General features: G+C 42.2%; 1 protein-coding gene across 3 annotated transcripts in view; it reads left to right on the forward strand.

The window, feature by feature from the left end:
* The first annotated feature begins 15608 nt into the window (after window positions 1-15608).
* PARD3B (par-3 family cell polarity regulator beta) overlaps window positions 15609-20724 on the forward strand; it is a 1147141-nt gene continuing 1142025 nt past the window's right edge. For all 3 annotated transcript variants that reach the window (XM_075829835.1, XM_075829836.1, XM_075829837.1), the window contains exon 1: window positions 15609-16423. In XM_075829835.1, coding sequence (XP_075685950.1) covers window positions 16304-16423 — 120 coding nt within the window. In that variant the 5' untranslated portion in view covers window positions 15609-16303. The remainder of the gene's footprint in view (window positions 16424-20724) is intronic.

A 20724-nucleotide genomic window follows, 5' to 3' on the forward strand; every position in this document is an offset into this window, starting at 1 on the left:
TGCAACCCAATAGATCTAGACTTGAGAGGAGGAAAGAGAGAAAAGAAAAGGGCAAGAAAATATATATTTTTAAGACTTATTCATAACGTAAGATTTTCTCCCGCATTTAAGAAGATGAACCAGGGCTTCCACTTAGCCATAAAAAAATCCACCCCTTAATGCAAAGTGTGATTTTTCACAGAGAAAGCTCCCGTACACCTGCCCCTTCCATTCATGGAAATGTGGGGTTTTAAATGACATCCATTTTTTTAAAATCTCTAATCGCGCCAAAAACAGTAATTGAAGGATCAGTTGTATTGTTTACTATATAGATTATCGAGCAATAGTAGAGTCACCTAACAAAACCAAGACAGAGTCAGATTCAACACAAAGTGGAGAAATCCTTTTAACGCATCCCAGAATCTGGGTCCATTATCTATGTAATTTGGGGCATCTCCAGAGTAGGTGTACAAGATCCGCATCAGAGACATCACACTTCAGGCAGACATCTATCGTTCTAAATCCTATTTTGGCCAGTTTGTTTTGGAGTATAATGTAACCTATTTATCACCATAAAATGTGAAAATCGGCAAGTAGTATTAAGTGATACACTCTCCACATTCCTATGGACAGATATCCATTGTAACTGAGAAATATACCCCCCAAATCCGCTTCCCATTTAACTCTACTAGTAAATGTAAAATTATTTTTAGGCTCTAAAGGTAAGCGTACATAACAAAGTAAAACCACCCCATTTTTCTTACGTAACAGACTATCGCCAACTGGGAAAGGTTTAATTCTGTATCTATTTTTATTTTTAGTGCAATTCCAAGTGTGCAACAGTTGAGAATATAATAGCCAACTATTACCTGGATCTCCAAATTCCAGCTGGAGATCTTGAAAAGTTTTTAATCTCCCATTATCACATAAATGTGAAATTTGTGTAATACCATATTTAACCCAGAAGTGTACTTCCTGGAGTGTATAAAATTTATTTAAGTGAAAATTATCCCAAACTGGGGGATCTCCAGACAACCGTCAAATACTAACGCATTCTTTGTCTCACGCTATGTTTTAGGGTATGTGCACACGATGAGAGGCTTTTACGTCTGAAATGAGACTGTTTTCAGGAGAAAACAGCTGCCTCGTTTCAGCCGTAATTGCTCCTCCTCGCATTTTGCGAGGCTTCTCTTACAGCCGTAAATTTTGAGCTGTGCTTCATTGAGTTCAATGAAGAACGGCTCAAATTACGTCTGAAAGAAGTGTCCTGCACTTCTTTTGACGAGGCTGTATTTTTACTCGTCGTCGTTTGACAGCTGTCAAACGATGACGCGTAAATGACAGGTTGTCTGCACAGTACGTCGGCAAACCCATTCAAATGAATGGGCAGATGTTTGCCGACGTATTGTAGCCCTATTTTCAGGCGTAAATCGAGGCATAATACGTCTCGTTTACGCCTGAAAATAGGTCGTGTGAACCCAGCCTTAGAATATAACTTTGACAGAGGCTTCGGGGAATATGGAAGTCTGGACCTCACTCATGCCTTCAATATTTGAAGAACATTACTCCACTGACCATGACCCTCCTCTTGGAGTACTAGTCTATTAACTGCTAATGTATTCCAGTATATTAACTGTTGTAATTGAGGTGCCAGAAATTAAGAAAAAATAGTCAGGTAAAGCAAACCCAATGTCACGGCGCAGGGTGTGGACCCACTGGGCCGTACCGCGTAGCAGGCTAGCAGCTGGCCAACAAGGTACAAAACAATGTCTATAGTTCAGAACGGGTAGCTGAGGCAATGTAGACAGTAGCGTAAGCACGACTTGACTTTCAAAGCAGGTGGCACCGTGGATGCAGCGAAAGACACGACTTGACTTTCACAGCAGGTGGCACCGTGTATGCAGCAAAAGACACAACTTGACTTTCACAGTAGATACGATAGCACAGGATACAGGGTACAGGCAGCAGGAATGGGTAACACTGGGAACTAGGAAACACTGGGAGTCCATTTGCAAGACAAACTAAGGTATACAACAACGCTCAGGCGAGGAACAAGTGTGCAGAGCCCCTTTTTATAGTCCAGCAGTCATTTGGGCTAATTATTGGTTGGTGACAGCTGGACGCATACTGGCCCTTTAAGGCCGTGCACGCACGTGTGCGTGTGCCCTGCGGGAAACAGTCCGAGGACTCGGAAGTGTGTGCCGCCCTCTCCCTGGAGGGAGCTGACGCCGAGAAGACATGTCCATGGCCGGGGCCGTCAGAGGGTAAGTCTGAATGACGGCCCCCGGCCATAGACGTTACACCCAAATTCCTGAAGTGGAAGACAGAGTCTACTATATTTAGTACAGGTTCGCTTTCCCATCCATATAAGATGTTTATAATAGCTTCCAAGGTTTTAGAGATTTTGGGGCACCCAAACCGATGCATTACCAAATATTTGAAGAACTAGAGCAAAATTACTAACTTAATGTAATGACAGGGTAGGGAGACAGACAGGTGAGCCCTAATCTACCCGCCACTCAGTCCCTGCCTACTTGCAACGACCCGTCCTAAGCGACGGGGTACAACTGGGCGACGGTCCCTACGCTCAGTAAGTGCAAGACAGACAAACAGACAAGGGTACACCGAAGCTAGGGAAATGGGGCAGCTGCCCACGGAGACACCGTGAGCAACAAGAGTAGTGAACGAGCCGAGTCAAACCAGGAGAGAACGAGGTACAAAAACGCTGAGCAGGAGAGTGGTCAGAAAGCCAAGGTCAATAACAAGCAGAGGATGAGTAGTACAAGCAGCAGCAGCAGCAAGCCAGGAAACAAGCATAGAAGAATCACAGGCAAAGGAGGAACAGGAAAGGCAGGTATAAATAGACAGTGGGCGGGAGCTAGCTCCGTCTGGCCAGGCTGTGATAGGCTCTCCCACTCCTAAGCCTGCCATCCTGAGTGGTGGAAGATGAATTCAGTCTCACAGACATAGGAGCAGGTGCAGACTGATTGCCCACGGGCGTCTATACATAATTTACACTTAAAGAGGCTCTGTCACCAGATTTTGCAACCCCTATCTGCTATTGCAGCAGATCAGCGCTGCAATGTAGATTACAGTAACGTTTTTATTTTTAAAAAACGAGCATTTTTGGCCAAGTTATGACCATTTTTGTAGTTATGCAAATGAGGCTTGCAAAAGTCCAAGTGGGTGTGTTTAAAAGTAAAAGTCCAAGTGGGCGTGTATTATGTGCGTACATCGGGGCGTTTTTAATACTTTTACTAGCTGGGCGCTCTGACGAGAAGTATCATCCACTTCTCTTCAGAACGCCCAGCTTCTGACAGTGCAGATCTGTGACGTCACTCACAGGTCCTGCATCGTGTCGGCCACATCGGCACCAGAGGCTACAGTTGATTCTGCAGCAGCATCAGCGTTTGCAGGTAAGTAGCTACATCGACTTACCTGCAAACGCTGATGCTGCTGCAGAATCAACTGTAGCCTCTGGTGCCGATGTGGCCGACAAGATGCAGGACCTGTGAGTGACGTCACAGATCTGCACTGTCAGAAGCTGGGCGTTCTGAAGAGAAGTGGATGATACTTCTCGTCAGAGCGCCCAGCTAGTAAAAGTATTAAAAACGCCCCGATGTACGCACATAATACACGCCCCGATGTACGCACATAATACACGCCCACTTGGACTTTTACTTTTAAACACACCCACTTGGACTTTTGCAAGCCTCATTTGCATAACTACAAAAATGGTCATAACTTGGCCAAAAAAGCTCGTTTTTTAAAAATAAAAACGTTACTGTAATCTACATTGCAGCGCCTATCTGCTGCAATAGCAGATAGGGGTTGCAAAATCTGGTGACAGAGCCTCTTTAACCACAGCTATACGTGAAGCATATTGAGGTAAAATTCTATTCCAGATCTTAACCTTCTGTCTCAAAGTTCCAAATTAAGGGGAAATGTTCAACAACGCATAATCTGACAGAACTCGAGATTTTTAATATCCAAATAATGCATGGAATTAACCGCTTGGAGTTCAAACCGTTCTTTTGCTACGAAGTTGGGATCAAAGGCCATCAACATTGATTAATACATTTTTACCCCAGCTACTGCTCCAACAGCTTCATATACGCCAATGACATACTCCACGTCTAGAATATTTCTAGCATGTCATCGGCATATAGAGAGATCTTCTCTTCCATTGTATCCACCAGGAGTCCTCTTATACGGCCATCTGATCTTATTTTTGTCGCCAAAACTTCGATAAGTAAAATAAATAACAGGGGAGAGAGGGGAAAGCCCTGATGAGTACCCCGAGAAAGCTGGAAAGGAGGTGAATAGAATCCCCCATTCACATCCTTGCTCTAGTATATAGAGCAAGTATATAGTAGCTTAATCCATTTAATAAAATGTTCTCTAAATTCAAAACCTTTAAGCACCCCCCAAAGAAACCCCCACTCCACCGTATCGAATGCCTTGGCTGTATCTAGTGATAAAATCCCCCCCTCATAAACTTCTCCCCGCGACATTGGATGTTAGTAAAGACCCTCCTTAGGTTACAGGCGATTGACTTCCCTGGGAGAAACCCAATCTGGTCTAGGCTGAACACTCAGGGAACAACGGCCATAAGCCGGTTGGCCAGCAACTTGGCCAGAATCTTTAAATCTGAATTCAGAAAAGATATAGGACAATAAGCTGCATACATGTTGGATCCTTATCTTTTTTCAGTATCAAGATAATAGTAGTTTACGCTCTAGAATAGAAGTTTACCCTCTATAAATAAATGAGTATACACCTGATACAGACGGTGTAATATCTCCTCTTGATAGCAGATATATCCCTCATATGCAATCCCATCTATACCAGGTGCCCTATTCTTTGCGAGACTTTCCATCACCTTTCTTATCTCCTGTGAGGTAAATGGGGCTTCCAAGCCCTCTCTGTTCGTCGGACAAGGTGGGGAGATCCACAGTTTCGTACAATCGACTCTGGATGAATACAGCTCTTTGAAAAATTCTGTAAATTCCACCAGGACCTCTTCCGGATTCATGCATAATCCTGACCCATCCCTCTTCCTAAATAAGAAAAAAGTATCCGGCACACCAATTGGAGTTAAAGACTATTATTTTTATTCTTAATATTTATCTTTAATGCCAGTGGCAGAGTGCAACGTTTCGGTCTGAACGACCTTCTTCAGGCACTGTGCCATGCTGGGGATGGAAAAACGTGCGCTTTACAGTTTTGAAGTGGCTGGCCACCTGTGTTTGCACGCGTTTTTCCATTCCTAGCCCGTTGCACTCTGCCACTGGCATTAAAGATAAATAATAAGAATAAAAATAATAGTCTTTAACTCCAATTGGTGTGCCGGATACTTTTTTCTTATATAGATTTGGGTTGGGCCCCTATCCGTGCACCCCCCTCCCCCAGTGGTGGTGCTATCTGAACATTCATACATTGACCATCCCACTTCCTAATCACCGAAATAAATGACAGGCCATTATAGAGGCCAACAACTTCACTCCCCGTCCTATCTCAATATAATTCCTACTTCCCCAAGTAAATGATTCCTTTGATGCCAATGCCGATTATGTATCTTTGTATTGTGACTGTAGGTTACACCACGTCTGCTTGTTGGCCTCAGAAGGAACTTGAGTATACCTCCATTCTGCCTCTGCTAACTACGCCTTAAGAACTAATTTCAAATGTACCTTATTCTTCTTTTTAGCTTAACCATCAACCCCCTAAAAAAAAAAAAGCTTTAAAAGTATCCTACACAAGGGGAATAGGGTCAGAACATATGTTCACTAGAAAGAAAGACTTAATTTGAGACTTTACATCATTATCCAGCAATGAATCCTGAAGCAGCCTAAAATTAATCCCAATATTACCTTGCCTCTGATTTTCCAGAAAAATTTCCACCGGCATTGTGAAGTGATGAGATACTCCTCGTGTTTCATAACTCGCTCTTTTGATCAAACTCAGCATCTGCTCATTAGCAATTGCTAGATCAATCCATGAGAGGCTATCCGAAGACTTTGAATGACAAGAAAATTGGCGTACGTCTGGGTATCGTGATCTCTAAACGTCAGTCCAACGCACTTTATTTAGAAAATGTAAAAAATACCTATATTTAAAGCTCAGAGGAGCACCTCCCTTACGAAATCTATCTATATCTTTATCAGGGGCAATATTACAATCTCCCATAAAGGGCACTCCTGCTTATTACGCAGATAAGCCAGGATAGTCTTAAAGATATTTAATGAAAAAGAGGGAGGGTTATAGACTGCAACAATAATAACTAGAACTCCCTAAAATCGCACATATATTTCTGCAAGCCTACCCTCTGTATCTATAAACATGTCCAATATCTGGACATTAATCTTTTTATGGATAAGAATAGTAATGCCTCTTGAAAAAGATGAGAAAACCGAATGATATACCCTAGACATCCATGGTCTCTCTTTTTTTTTTGCTGAATCTTTAATAAGGTGGGTTTCCTGCAGGAATATAACTGCTCGGAGATATTTTTTTTATTAAATTAACCCCTTGCCGCAACAATTTTTTTGATTTTTACTTTAGTTTTTTCCTCCCCACATTCCAAAAGCCGTAGCTTTTATATTTTTACGTCAAACTTGCCATATGAGGGCTTATTTTTTGTGCGATGAGTTGTAGATTTTGACGACATCATTTATTGTACCATATAATGTAGTGTGAAACTGGAAAAAAATATTTGTGTGGTGGAATAGGAAAAAAACAGCGATTCCGCAATATTTTGGGGAGTTTTCTTATTACAGTGCTTACCGTGTGGGAAAAACGGCATGTTAACTTTATTCTGCGGGTCAATATGATTTTAGCGAAAGCAAATTTATATAGTTTTTTATGTTTTACTGCTTTTACAAGGAAAAAAATGGATTGTTAAAAATAACATTTTAGTTTTGTCGCCATATTCTGAGAGCCATAACTTTTTACTTTTCCGTCGATTGAGCGATAGGGGGGCTTATTTCTTGCGTGGCAAGCTGTAGTTTCTCTTGGTACCATTTTGTGGTACATGAAACTTTTTGATAATTTTTATTCAATTTTTTGTGGGAGAGGAAGTGACAAAAAAAAAGTGATTCTGATGGTTTACATTCTTTACGGCCTTCACCATGCGGACTATATAATGATATATTGTAATAGTTCAGACTTTTACGGACGCGTCAATACCAGTTATGTTATTTTTTATTTTTTTTTTACTTCGTGCTTGAGGGAAAATGGGAAAAGGTTTTTTTTTTTAACTTTTAATTTTTTTTATTTATAAAAAAACTTTATTTGACTGGTTTCCACTTTTTTTACTTGTTCCCCTAGGGGACTTGAACCAGCGATCGTTGGATCGCTTGCACGATATACTGCAATACTAATCTATTGCAGTATATCGTGATACTGAGGCAGGGCTTCATAGGAGTACAAAGATGGCGGACCTGGGGACCTTTAAAATGCCCCCAGGCTGCCATGCCAACCAACGGCGCCCAAAATTGTGTTGGAATGTTACAGGGGGCCACCCCCTGTTTCTAGTAATTTAAATGCCACGGTCGCTATTTACCGTGGCATTTAACAGGTTAAATGAGCGGGATCGTAACACACAGCCGACACATTCGCTCTATGAAGCGGGCTCAGCCTATGAGCTCGCTCCATACTCCCACAACCGACATGCCCATATATATATATAGCGGATGTCGGGAAGGGTTTAAAAACAGCAAATTTTTATAGCCTGTGTCCCAATCCTCTAACGTTCCATGAAAGAATCTTCATCATTTAAAAAAAAAAAAAAAGGATAACCCCTCCTCCACATGTAGTCTCCCACCCTCCCCACTCCATATTCCTCAAATAGCTCAGAAAGAATCATCCTAGCAAGCTCCTAAAACTAACATGGCACCCCCTCCCTCTGCATCTCCAATTCAAGCAAATATCAAGTAAAGTTCTTAGGCATGGCTTATCATAATCTATACATAGTTTCATAGTTACATAGTTAGTACGGCTGAAAAAAGAAACATGTCCATCAAGTTCAACCAAGGGACGGGAAAAGGGAAGGAAAAATTTCTACACATAGGAGCGAATACTTTTTTGTTCTAGGAAATTATCTAAGCCTTTTTTAAAGCCATCTACTGTCCCTGCGGTAGGCTATTCCATAGATTCACAGTTCTCACGGTAAAGAAGGCTTGTCGCCTTGCAGGTTGAACCTTTTTTTCTCCAGACGGAGGGAGTGCCCCTTTGTTTTTTGAGGGGGTTTTACAAGGAACAGGATTTCACCATATTTTTTGTATGTGCGATTAATATATTTATATAAGTTAATCATGTCCCCCCTTAGTCGTCTTTTTTCAAGGCTAAATAGGTTTAATTCTTTTAATCTTTCCTCATAACTTAAATTCTCCATGCCCCTAATTAGCTTTGTTGCTCTTCTTTGTATTTTTTCCAACTCCAGGGCATCCTTTCTATGAACTGGAGCCCAGAACTGAACTGCATATTCTAGATGAGGCCTCACTAATGCTTTGTAAAGTGGTAATATTACATCCCTGTCCCGCGAGTCCATGCCTCTTTTAATACACGACAATATCCTGCTGGCCTTTGAAGCAGGTGATTGACACTGCATGCGGTTATTCAGTTTATGATCTACAAGTACACCCAGATCGTTCTCAACAAGTGAATCCACCAGTGTAGCTCCCCCTAGGACATATGATGCATGCAGGTTGTTGGTACCCAGATGCATAACTTTACATTTATCTACATTAAACTTCATCTGCCAAGTGGGCGCCCAAACACTTAGTTTGTTTAAATCTGCCTGCAATTCATGAACATCTTCCATAGACTGAACTATATGACATAGCTTGGTGTCATCTGCAAAAATAGAAATAGTGCTATTAATCCCATCCTCTATATCATTATTAAATAAGTTGAATAATAGTGGTCCCAGCACTGAACCCTGGGGTACACCACTTATTACCGGGGACCATTCAGAGTAGGAATCATTGACCACAACTCTCTGGATACGGTCCTTGAGCCAATTCTCAATCCAATTACAAACTATATTTTCTAAACCTATAGTCCTTAATTTACCCATTAGGCGTCTATGGGGGACTGTGTCAAATGCCTTTGCAAAGTCCAAAAACACTAAATCCACAGCGGCCCCTCTGTCTAGGCTTCTGCTTACCTCTTCATAAAAACAGATTAGGTTAGTTTGACAACTTCTGTCCTTAGTAAAACCGTGCTGGCTGTCACTTATAATACTATTTTTTGTCACATAATCCTGTATATAGTCCCTCAATAGCTCCTCAAACATTTTCCCCACGATGGATGTTAAGCTTACTGGTCTATAATTACCCGGGGAAGACCTAGAGCCCTTTTTGAAAATAGGCACCACATTTGCGCTGCGCCAGTCCCTTGGCACTATACCAGTCACTAGAGATTCTCTGAATATTATGAAAAGGGGGACAGAAATAACTGAACTAAGCTCTTTAAGAACTCTAGGGTGTAACCCATCTGGTCCCAGGGCCTTGTGCACATATTCATTATATCAACTGATATATTAACAGCACCGGTAGCGGCTACATCAGCTGCTCTTTCTTCAGTTGTATATACAGAGCTAAAGAACCCATTTAGTAACTCTGCCTTCTCTTGATCCCCTGTGACCAACTCCCCATTAGCATTATCTAGGGGTCCTACATGTTCAGACCTTGGCTTTTTAGCATTTATATACTTGAAGAATTTTTTGGGATTTGTTTTACTATCCTTGGCCACCTGCCTTTCATTTTGTATTTTTGCTAATTTTATTACCTTTTTACAGATTTTATTAAGCTCTTTATATTTTACAAAGGCTACAGCTGTACCCTCAGATTTGTATTTTTTAAATGCCCTTTTTTTGTCATGTATTGCCCCTTTCACAGAAGGTGTAAGCCATGTGGGATTTAATTTGAGTCGTTTATACTTGTTACCTATAGGAATAAATTTTGCACTATAATAACTTAAAGTAGATTTGAAAATCTCCCATTTATCATCTGTCCCATTATTTGACATTAGTTCTTCCCAGTCAATATCCTGAATTGCAGCCCTCATCCTGGGGAAATTGGCTTTCTTAAAATTAAATGTTTTTGCCCTCCCAGCCTGTGTTTGTTTTTTACAGTATAGGTAAAATGTAACTATATTGTGATCACTGTTACCGAGGTTTTCACGGACATTGACATTCCCAACAAGATCTGCATTATTAGAAATGACCAGATCCAACAGAGCTTCACCTCTAGTCGGGTCTTCCACAAACTGGCCCATAAAAATTTTCCTACATTAGGTTGAGGAAATGTCTCCCCTTTGCAGTTGAAGCTGAACCATGACACCAATTAATATCCCGGAAATTAAAATCTCCCATTATCACTACAGTACCCGCCTGTGCAGCCCGCTCCATCTGTTTATATAGCTGACCTTCCATCGCCTCAGTTATATTGGGGGGTCTATAGATTACACCAAAAGTAATTTTTTCAGTGTTTATCTCCCTTTCTAGTTCCACCCACAAGGTTTCAACCTCCTCACAGTATTCACCCACTATTGTCTCTTTCACACTTGCCTTCATATCATTTCTCACATACAGACATACACCACCGCCTTTCCTATTTGTCCTGTCTTTCCGAAACAGTGTAAAACCCTGTAGATTTACAGCCCAGTCATGTGAAGAGTCCAGCCATGTTTCAGCAACACCAACTATATCTATATTTTCTTCCAGTACCAAGGCCTCCAGTTCCCCCATTTTGCTTGCTAGACTTCTGGCATTTGTGACATCACTATCTCAACTAAAACCATACCATATAAATCCGTTTTACAGAATTTAATGTAAAGCATGACATTTTTTTCACAATTACACCATTTCAGTGTCCAATATGTTGTGCCTAGCATTTGTAATCGGAGACACTCACCCCATATTGTTATGCAAGTACTCCTGGGTATGGCAATACCCAACATGTAGTCATTATCTTTTACTTGGGATCTCGGCAAAGCTCAGAAGGGAAATAGCACCATGCCTACCTTGGTGAATTTTACTACATTATAACATGATTACAGAGGCTCAGAGGTATTGAAATATAAAAAAAACCCTGAGAAGTAACCACATTTTGAAAACTACACCCTTTCAGTTTATTTATATTTTAAGAAATGGAAAAATGTTTGTGGACAAATTTTGATAAATTTACAATAACAAATTAGAAAAAAATTCTGTAGAGAATTTAGTTAGTAAAATTTGTGGCACACCAATTAGGAGTAAAATTTATGATGCAGCAAATAGGTGTTATAACTTGGCATGCAGCAATTACATACAGCGCAGCAATCAGGGGGTGTAACTTGGCATTTCACCATGATTGGTTCCCTGGCTGTTAGTAGTGATTGGCTGCTAGTATGATAGTATGGCATGGTGTGCAAACGCGCTACTTGTGATGCTGTACTATTATGGCACAGTGTGGCAAGGGCTAAAATAACAGATGGCATATGGACAAACAAAAAAGAAAAATAAATAAATACAGCTGACATATTCTATAACAATAAACAGTGATTTATAAACAATAGTCCGGATATATAGTTACATTGTTGTAGTGCTGTAGGACACTGACCGCCAACATTTCTCTCCTACCAGCGGTCGATGGTCTGTTCATGCTCGCGGGCATCTCCTATCTCAGGGACACCGGCACGCTCTGCTTCTGCCTGCACCCCTGTACTGTGCCTGTAGGGTGCACAAGCTCTTGCCGTTTCTTAAAGTTCCAGCGCATACAAGTAAAAGTGTCCCAAGTCTATCCCTGCACACCCAGGGCTTTATTAGTGAGCATGTCAATTGCCCCAGTACATTAGCAAAGTTGTACAAACATTGAGTTATCCTGCGAAGGTTCCATATCCAATGGCAGTTACCTGTTGGTATCCCGTATCCTGAGTCCGTTACCTGTCGGTATCCTGTATCCGTTACCTATCGATATCCTGTATCCCGAGTCTGTTACCTGTTGGTACCATGTATCCTGATTCCATTACCCTTCGGTATCCTGTACCCTGTGGGTGCTTCCAGTAATCCGGAACCAGCGTTCTTCCAGTAATCCGACACCAGTGTGCTTCTGGTAATCTAGCACCAGTATGCTTCAAGTAATCCAGCAGCAGCGTCCTTCCAGTAATCCGGCACCAGCGTGCTTTCAGTAATCCATCACCAGTGTGCTTTCAGTAATCTGGCAACAGCCTGCTTCCAGTAATCCGGCACCCGTGTGCTTCCAGTAATCTGGCACCAGCCTGCTTCCAGTAATCCAGCACCAGCCTGCTACGAGTAATTTGGCACCAGCCTGCTTCCAGTAATCCGGCACCAGCCTGCTTCAAGTAATCCGGCAACCGACCTGTTTCCTGCTACCACCAAGGTACCATCTGCCTGTGTCTGTTTAGCCAGCAGCTACTCCGCCAGGACCACCTCAAGAGGTAGCGACCTGGCAGTCTCTCCGCAGCAAAGACTAGATCCCTGTAGAGGGGTTAAAGAGTGAAGACCGTGGAGGCTGCTTAGACAACGCTCTTATAAGGGGCCCTACACCAATCCGGCAGAGTAGCCCAGCGGGTCCATAAACCTGCTGGTCATTACAATTGTTATGTTTTTAACAAAGAATAATCCCAATACTAATCAAAGTATTGAAAAATAGTCAGTAATATATAAATGGCTATATTACACTGAATGGGCACTTTATTAGAGCCGTCCATCTAGTAGCGCGTAGGACCTCTGTTGGCCTTCAGAACCGCAGCAATTTGTCGTGGCATAGATTCCGCTAGGTTTGAGTTGAAATATATCTGGAGTAAAAATTGGCCCATGCTGATAGGATAGCTTTAAGCAGTTGACTCAAAAGTGTCCTTCTCTCATAGGGTAAACAGCTACCATGAAGGGATGAACTTGGTTTTGTACAATACTTAGGTAAGCCCTACTATTGAAACGTCCATCCACAGGTATCAGAGGACCCAGGGTGTGCCAAGAAAACATTCCCCACACCATTACTCCATCGCCACCATCCTAAACTGTTGAAACCTGACAGGAAGGATTCATCGATTCCGACTGCTTGCACCAAATTGACCCTCCCATAAGCATGGTGCAGCAGAAATCTGAATTCATCTGACCAGGCAATGTTTTTCCCTTTCTCAATGATTTCATTTTTGTGCTCTTTTGACCCTCTTGGTGCACCATGACATATACACCGATCAGCCAAAACATTAAAATAACTGACAGGTGAAGTGAAGAACATTGATTATCTTGTAACAATCACATATGTCAAGGGGTTCAGCAGCAAGTGAACAGTCAGTTCTTGAAGTTGGAAAGCAGGAAAAACAGGCAAGTGTAAGGATCTGTGCTACTTTGTCAAGGGTTACTGGGTCAGAGCATCAGCAAAACAGCAGGTCTTGTGGGTTGTTCCTGGTATACAGTGGTTAATACCTACCAAAAGTAGTCCAAGGAAGGACAACTGGTGAACAGGCGACAGGGTCATGGGCGACAAAGGCTCATTGATGCGCAAAGCGATAGCTAGCCCCTCGGATCTGATCTCACAGAAGAGCTACTGTAGCACAAATTTGTGAAAAAGCTAATGCCCACTATGATAGAAAGGTGTCAGTACACACAGATTGCTGTGTATGGGGCTGCTTAGCCCGGACCCGTCAGCATGCCCATGCTTATCCCTGATCAGAGCCAAAAGTGCCTGCAATGACCATGAGACCATAAGAACTGGACCATGAAGCATTGGAAGGAGACTATCTGGTCTTTTTGTTAAGGTTTAGCTGCCAGTGACATAAATGTGGGGGGAATTTATTAAGACTTGTGTTTCATACGCCAGTTTTAATCTAATAAGTGCTGGAGTACGATGCGCCTAAAATTTAAGCCAATTGCTGGTGTAAATTATAGTAAATATGTTAAGCCGCAAGTGGCCCCGCCTCCTCATGCTAAGCCCTGCCCATTTTTGTAAAAGTGCTGTGAGCAGCGTAAAAATGGAAGAGAGAGTGTTTAATAAACTCCCCCCATAAACCTTATATTTATAATTATGCTAGTTTGTCAAGTTACTTTTCAGCTTGTGAAAATGGAGAAACTATGTAAAAAAAAGGCTGTAATTCCTAAACGGTTAATAAAATGTTTTTTTGTCAAACACTTGAATTAGAGCTGAAAGTTCAATCACATCTTTTTTGCTTTGTTTTAAATCCACTGTGTTGGCGTACAAAGGCTAAATTATAAAAATGTTGTCACTGTCAAAATATTTCTGGACCCCCACTTTATAAGCGAAGAGTACTTCCCACAATATGTTTGGGGTTTATGTTCAGTGAGATAGTTTCATACAGTGCTGCCATACGTATAGACAATCCAATGCAACTGTATGTCTATACAGTTGAGTATGTCTGCAATTTAAAAATAATGTATACCCTTTTTATTCTTGTATACAGTTGTATTAAAAAGTGCAGTTGACTACGGTTTTCAATACAGTTGAGGCAGCGGGATCAGGGTGAAACATATGCCAAAGTATACAAAACCACTGTGGGAATAGTGCCTTATGGGCAAGGACCTCGCCTTTCATCTCATTGCTTGTTTATTTGTTTTATATGTCATTTTACTTGTTTGTTACTTTCCCAATTGTAAAGCTCTGCATAATATGTTGGTGTTAAATAAATAAACAAACAAACACTTTTATTATTGGCTGCTATACATATACACCAGAATTTCATGCATGTCTTCAATCTTTTTGCCGAATGTTACAACTCTTATCCATGCCTCTTTTTCTAGACACTTCAAAACTATAAAATTAGTGAAGGACATAAAAAGTAATAGAAGTTAAAGGCTATGTAAACCTTTGAAAGCGCTGTTTTTTTTAAAAATAAAAATGTCAGTCACTGTATTTGATACAACTTTTAATTAGTTTTTATTAAAAACTCTTTTTACTTTTTGAGATACAGCTGCTCTGTACACTGTATACAGAGCAGCTATATCTTTCACTAAGACTTGAATCTGTGAGTCCCGTGGGACTGACGGGTTCAGTGTCAGCGGGTCCTACTTGTCTCTAACACGCATGATCCACCTGTAATCTATCACATCTATGTTATGAACTTAGATGTGATGGATAACAGGTGGATCCTGCACGTACCCGCTTTCCCTGCACCCGTCAGTCCCGCAGACCTGATGGGTACAGGATTCAGCGAACGTTACAGCTGCTCTGTATACAAGATACAGAGCTGCTGTATCTCAAAAAGTAAAAATAATTTTTAATAAAAACTAATTTGAAAGTTGCACCACACACTGACTGACATTTTTTATAAAAATAAAAGCTTTACATAGCCTTTAAACGCTAACTTGTATGTAAACCAAACTGTCACCTAACTGTACATCTACAACCTGTCCTGCAAAATACAAGCTATCATACAGCTATGTCAGAAGAACTAAAAAAAAGTTGGCTCTTGGAAACCAAGGAGGCAAAAACGTTAACAAAATCTCCTAGGGCATAATTGCTGTGACAATAGATAATAGAGAGCACAGCAGCTACAATGTAAAATGTGAGCACCGGTGACGTCATATAAGTGACCTCACCCTCCACCCGGACACTAAGATTCCTGTCAGACCTGGCACCTCTCATTTTCCCTCCTTTTCCCATTCTCAGGCTGTGGATGTATGTGTGAGGGGGAGGGCTCGCAGGTCAGCAGCAGCAGTTCATTCACTCAGACTATGGCTGTTTGCACCCTCCTCTCTGTATTTCAATAGGAGCTTCTCCTCCTTCCATAGTGACTCCAGTCCACTGCTCCTCCCATGCTGCAGTGCCTGCCTGGGAATCCCGGCCTGACCCGCACTTTCTGCCCGGGACATTTCAAAGCGTCTAACCCCTGGACCGTCCTGCTGTAGTCCCACCTGCTCCCAGCTCCGCTCTCCCCTCCACACACACAGCTGGGGAGCCAGCATTTCCTGAGAGACCTGTCTGATGCGGCTTCCTCATTCCACCTCTCCCCTCCCTCCTGCCTCTCACTGGCCTTCCTTCCGCATTCAAGGGGCTTTCAATTGCTCCCTTGGGAGAGTGTTTAACACTTTGCTGGGATTACAATAAAACGCACCTTTTTTTTATCTTTTAATTTATCAGAACTTTTCCTTGGAGTCTGGGAAAGTTCATGTGTCCTCTCACCTGTACCTAAACGTTTACAGCTAATTCACACTAGTGTCAAGCACACAGGCATGGAGTACGCTGACCCGACACTGTGGTAGCTCCAAGCATTGACATCTGTTGCTGACTGAAGGAAAGTGACACTTTGTATCCTGGGAAGTGACACTGTTGCCATAAGTGTCCCGTTCTGTGTAAATATGAAAGTCACAGTATGTTTTGGGAAGACTGGAATTGTTGTTCCTTGTAAGGATGGCAAGATCAGCGTGAGAGAATTGGTGCAACAGGCGGCCCAGAGGTACATCAAAGCCAAGGAAAAAGTAAGACATTCTTTATTTTTACTAACTCGGCACCTGTTGCGATGTTTGTGTCATTCACCATCTGGAGCGCTTGTCCTATAAGGTTTTGGCTAGAAGATGTGAGATTTTGGGGCACCTGTGTGAAAGTGTGCGCTGAAAACAATGGCGCTTAGAAAGTGTTCATATCTATGAACAAATGATGCTATTTTCTGGGCCACCGAACGACAGCGCTGCCTTTTTATTCTTGTTAATGTGTTATCTCTGGGGTCCATTATATATAGAAGCAGCAATCTGTAGTGTACTAGAAATAATGCGCTGTAATAAAGAGAGATATTAATTTATTTGATCAAAAATCGGTGTACAAAGCAGTCGGCCGGACCGGTCGTAGTCACTTGACGACTCTCCTGAAAATGTTGCGGAATATTGTGCACAGACTAAGAAGCAAGGTAAGGCCTAATTCACACGAGCGTGTCCTAATTGCGTCCGTGCCTATTTCCACACATATGACTGTGTGTGGTTTCCGTGTGTCATCCATTTTTTTCCCCTCCATGTTTCTTCTCTGCAAGCACTTCTTGGTTTTACTTTTTCTTTCTCTGCATTTCTTTAGCAATTGATGTGTAAAAAAACGGACAGCACACACGTGTCGTCCGTGTGCTGTTCATGTTTTTCACGCACCTATAGACTTCAATGGATAATTCTGATCCGCAAAAAAACGGACTGAAATAGGACACGTGGTGAGTTTTACTCAACGGACACGCGTTCTGTGAAAAGATGTGTAAATAGCCCCTTGAATTGCATTGGTCAGTGTGCCCTGAGTTATTTAAATGGACAGCACACAAACGTGAAATGTGTTAGTGTGAATAAGGCCTGAGAGTATTAATACAGTTCCTGTGTATATGAGTGAAGAATCGGTGTAGTATGCGGCACATTCCTGGTTGGGGAGTACGGTGTAAACTACAGAACATCGCCAGGTTCTTACCTTGTCATTAAGGCCTCGAGCACAAAATGAATACGGCCCCGTACAACCTCCGAGTTAATGTGGCCCTACTGTACTCCCATATGCTTCCAATTTCATATAAAGTCATACAGGCATGGAGGTCTTTTACTGTCGTATTCTATATCAATCCAACACATAAAAAATCATCCCAAATTCTGCGTTCGACTAAGCAGTCCATTCCGCTATCCTGGTGGTTTCGACATGGACTTAGATCTGGTTGATAATAGCTGGATTCTGCGTGTCGGAGACATGCAGGACCAGCACTCGCCAGAGCTGGCAGTCCCGCTGACCTGATGGATTCAGCTTTGACCGCAAGAAACCGCTTTTATGTATCCAGGATACATAGAATCTGTATCTAAAAAAAAAAGTTACATTTTTTTTTAATAAGACACAATTCACAACTCAGTTTAAAAAAATAAAAATTGCCTTCAAAGGTTTACATAGCCTATAAGGTCCATACAGCCTACGTGCAAAAATCACCGCAAAAGAAACGCAAATTGACAGCGACATGTGAACACAGCCTATGAGTATTTTGAAAGTTAATACCAGATTCTTTATGGTACCTGTAAAGTGAGTCACAGAAGTATAGGAAATGATTCAGCTTGGCCAGACCTGTCATTAAGATGTACTTGGATTTAAGTTGACCATACTTCTATGCTATTATTTAGGTATTTGAAATGCACCGATTGTCGCCTGGTGAATCACTACAGGTAAATCTGACTTTCATAGCACGTGACTGATAAGTAGCTCCTTGACAGCATTTAGATATGACTTGCTGTCCAGAGATGCTGAACCTGTTGTTCTTTTGTATGTCGGTTCAGATAGCACCAGATACAGGGGGAAAGTGGTTTTGCACGGATAGGGGCCCAACCCAATGATGAGTATGAAAATAGTATCCGGCACACAAATTTGAGATATAGTTAATTTTTTATTTTGTTTGTAATGCCAGTGGCATAGTGCAACGTTTCAGTCTATGCGACCTTCTTCAGGCACTGAGCCGTGCTGGGTAGACTGCATGGACGAGCGCTTGTAGAAGTAATAGCGGCAGGCCGCTTTGTCATGGCACCATTATCTCAAATTGGTGTGCCGGATACTCTTTTCTGTTGTTCTTTTGCTCGTACTTTAGTGTAGTGGTGTAGTTATAAAGCTGGGTTCACACTGCGTTTTTTTGTTTTGATTGATGAATTCATATTGAGAGACATACCAAAACAAAAAAAAAAAAACATGTTAAAAACGCACAGTGTGAACCCAGCATGAGGCTCACACTTTAGATTTTTCTGTGGTTTTCAAGCTGAGGTTTTGGGAGGTGCCCTAGGCTGGGTTCCCACATAGCGTGAACGTTGCGGAATTTCCGCATCAGAATTCTGTGGAAATTCCGCAGCATTTACAGGAGCAGCAAAGTGGATGAGGTTTAAAAAGTCTCATGGCCACCCTGCGGAAAAAAGCCACACCGTAAACGTTAACAAATTGACCTGCAGTGCGTAATTTAAAAATAAAAATCATACTTACCCAGAACTCTCTCCTCCTTCCTGCAATCCGGCCTCCTGGGATGACATTGCATCCCATGTGACCGCTGCAGCCAGTCACAGGCTGGAACGTCATCCAGGGAGTCCGGACTATTCGCAGAGAAGAGGGCGGGTGTAAATATGAACAGCTTTTTTTTTTTTCACAGCTGTTCCGTTCAAATTCGGAAGGAAGGTGTTGCAGGTTCCAGGTCGGATATGCTGCACAGTTTTTATGCAGCGTATCCGACCCGAGGGAACCCGGACTTAATGTTTATATCTGTTGCGTTTTTGTACCGTTGACTTCAATTTGTAAAAACAGTAACAGTAGAAAACACACATGCAAAAACACTGTATTTTATGGTACTGCATAGCAGTTCTATGAATATTTTCTACGACTGCTACGTAAAGTGTAGCTAAACGTTTGACAAACTTCTGACGTGATAGTTACATATCAGAAGTTTGGATTGGTGGGGGTCCGAGCACTGAGACCCCCACCAATTGCTAGAATGAAGAGGCTGGAGCACTCGCGTGAACGTTCATCCGCTTCGTGTCTGTTCGGCTTAGCGCATGTCTTCAGGTTTTTTTCCATAGATCCAAACTGACAGTGACGGACCCCATTGACTTTCTTGGTTTCCGTGGGGCTTCCGTTATTTTTTTATGGCAAGAATAGCGCAGTCTGCATTAATGCCAGAAAGCTTCACCAGACAAACCCCTATAAGGCCGGGTTCACATGAAATTCTGTTAATTTTCGCTGCGGATTAGTGCATGTAAAATCCGCAGTGGTTTACAGTAGCAGCCATGTAGATTAGATTTCAATTTATCTCATCCACATGGTGAAAAATCTGTCTGCTCAGAAATTGACCTGCGGTGCGGATTTTGAAATATGCAGCGTATCAATTGCTGCTGCGGATTCTCACTTCGGATTTTACCTCTTTCAATGCATGGCTCTTCAGACTCACAGCTGAGATCATTATTTATGTTCTCTTTAGGCTGGCATCTAATTGCAGTTTAAATGCATTTTTCACCGTAAATCGTTAAAAAAAAAAAAAAAAAAAGATACATTTTTCAGCGATTTTCGAAATTCCACGCTTTGAAGCAAAAATTGCACTAAACCATGACCTGAGATCCCAGCCTTAGGCCGGGTTCCCACGGGACGGATAAGCTGCATAAAAACCACGCAGCGTATCCAACCTGGAACCCGAAGTACATTCCGTCCGAAAACCGCACCACATTTATGGTGCATGTTTTTTGTCGGACAGAATTTCCGCTGCGGAAAGCGGTTGTAAAAAACGCTCATACCCTTACAACGACCTACATATGTATGTTCACACGCCCTATTTACGGACATAATTCATGCGTTTTACGCATCGAATTACGGCAGAAAAAACAGCTCCAAAGCGTCTGCAAACATCTGCCCATTGAATTCAATGGGTCTTACGATGTTCTGTGCAGACGGGCTTTTTTTTTACGCGCCGCTGTCAAAATACGGCGCGTACAAAGACGCCCGCCTCAAAGAAGTGCAGTACACTTCTTGGGACGTAATTGGAGCAAAAAACGCGTGCACTTGTCAAAACGTCTGAAATTCAGGAGCTGTTTTCGGCTGAAAACAGCTCCGTAATTTCAGATGTAAATGGCGTTGCCGTATGCACATGCCCTTATGATGACGCGACCCTCCATCGCAGTCCGGTCCGGCCACCCTGGATGATGCTGCAGCCCATGTGACCGCTGCAGCCTGTGATTGGGATGTCATCCTGGCCGGCCTCCTGGGATGACATTACATCCCATGTGACTACCGCTGCAGCGGTCACATGGGATGCAAT

Source organism: Rhinoderma darwinii, chromosome 6, assembly GCF_050947455.1.
Source record: "Rhinoderma darwinii isolate aRhiDar2 chromosome 6, aRhiDar2.hap1, whole genome shotgun sequence".
NCBI classification, from domain to species: Eukaryota; Metazoa; Chordata; class Amphibia; order Anura; family Rhinodermatidae; genus Rhinoderma; species Rhinoderma darwinii.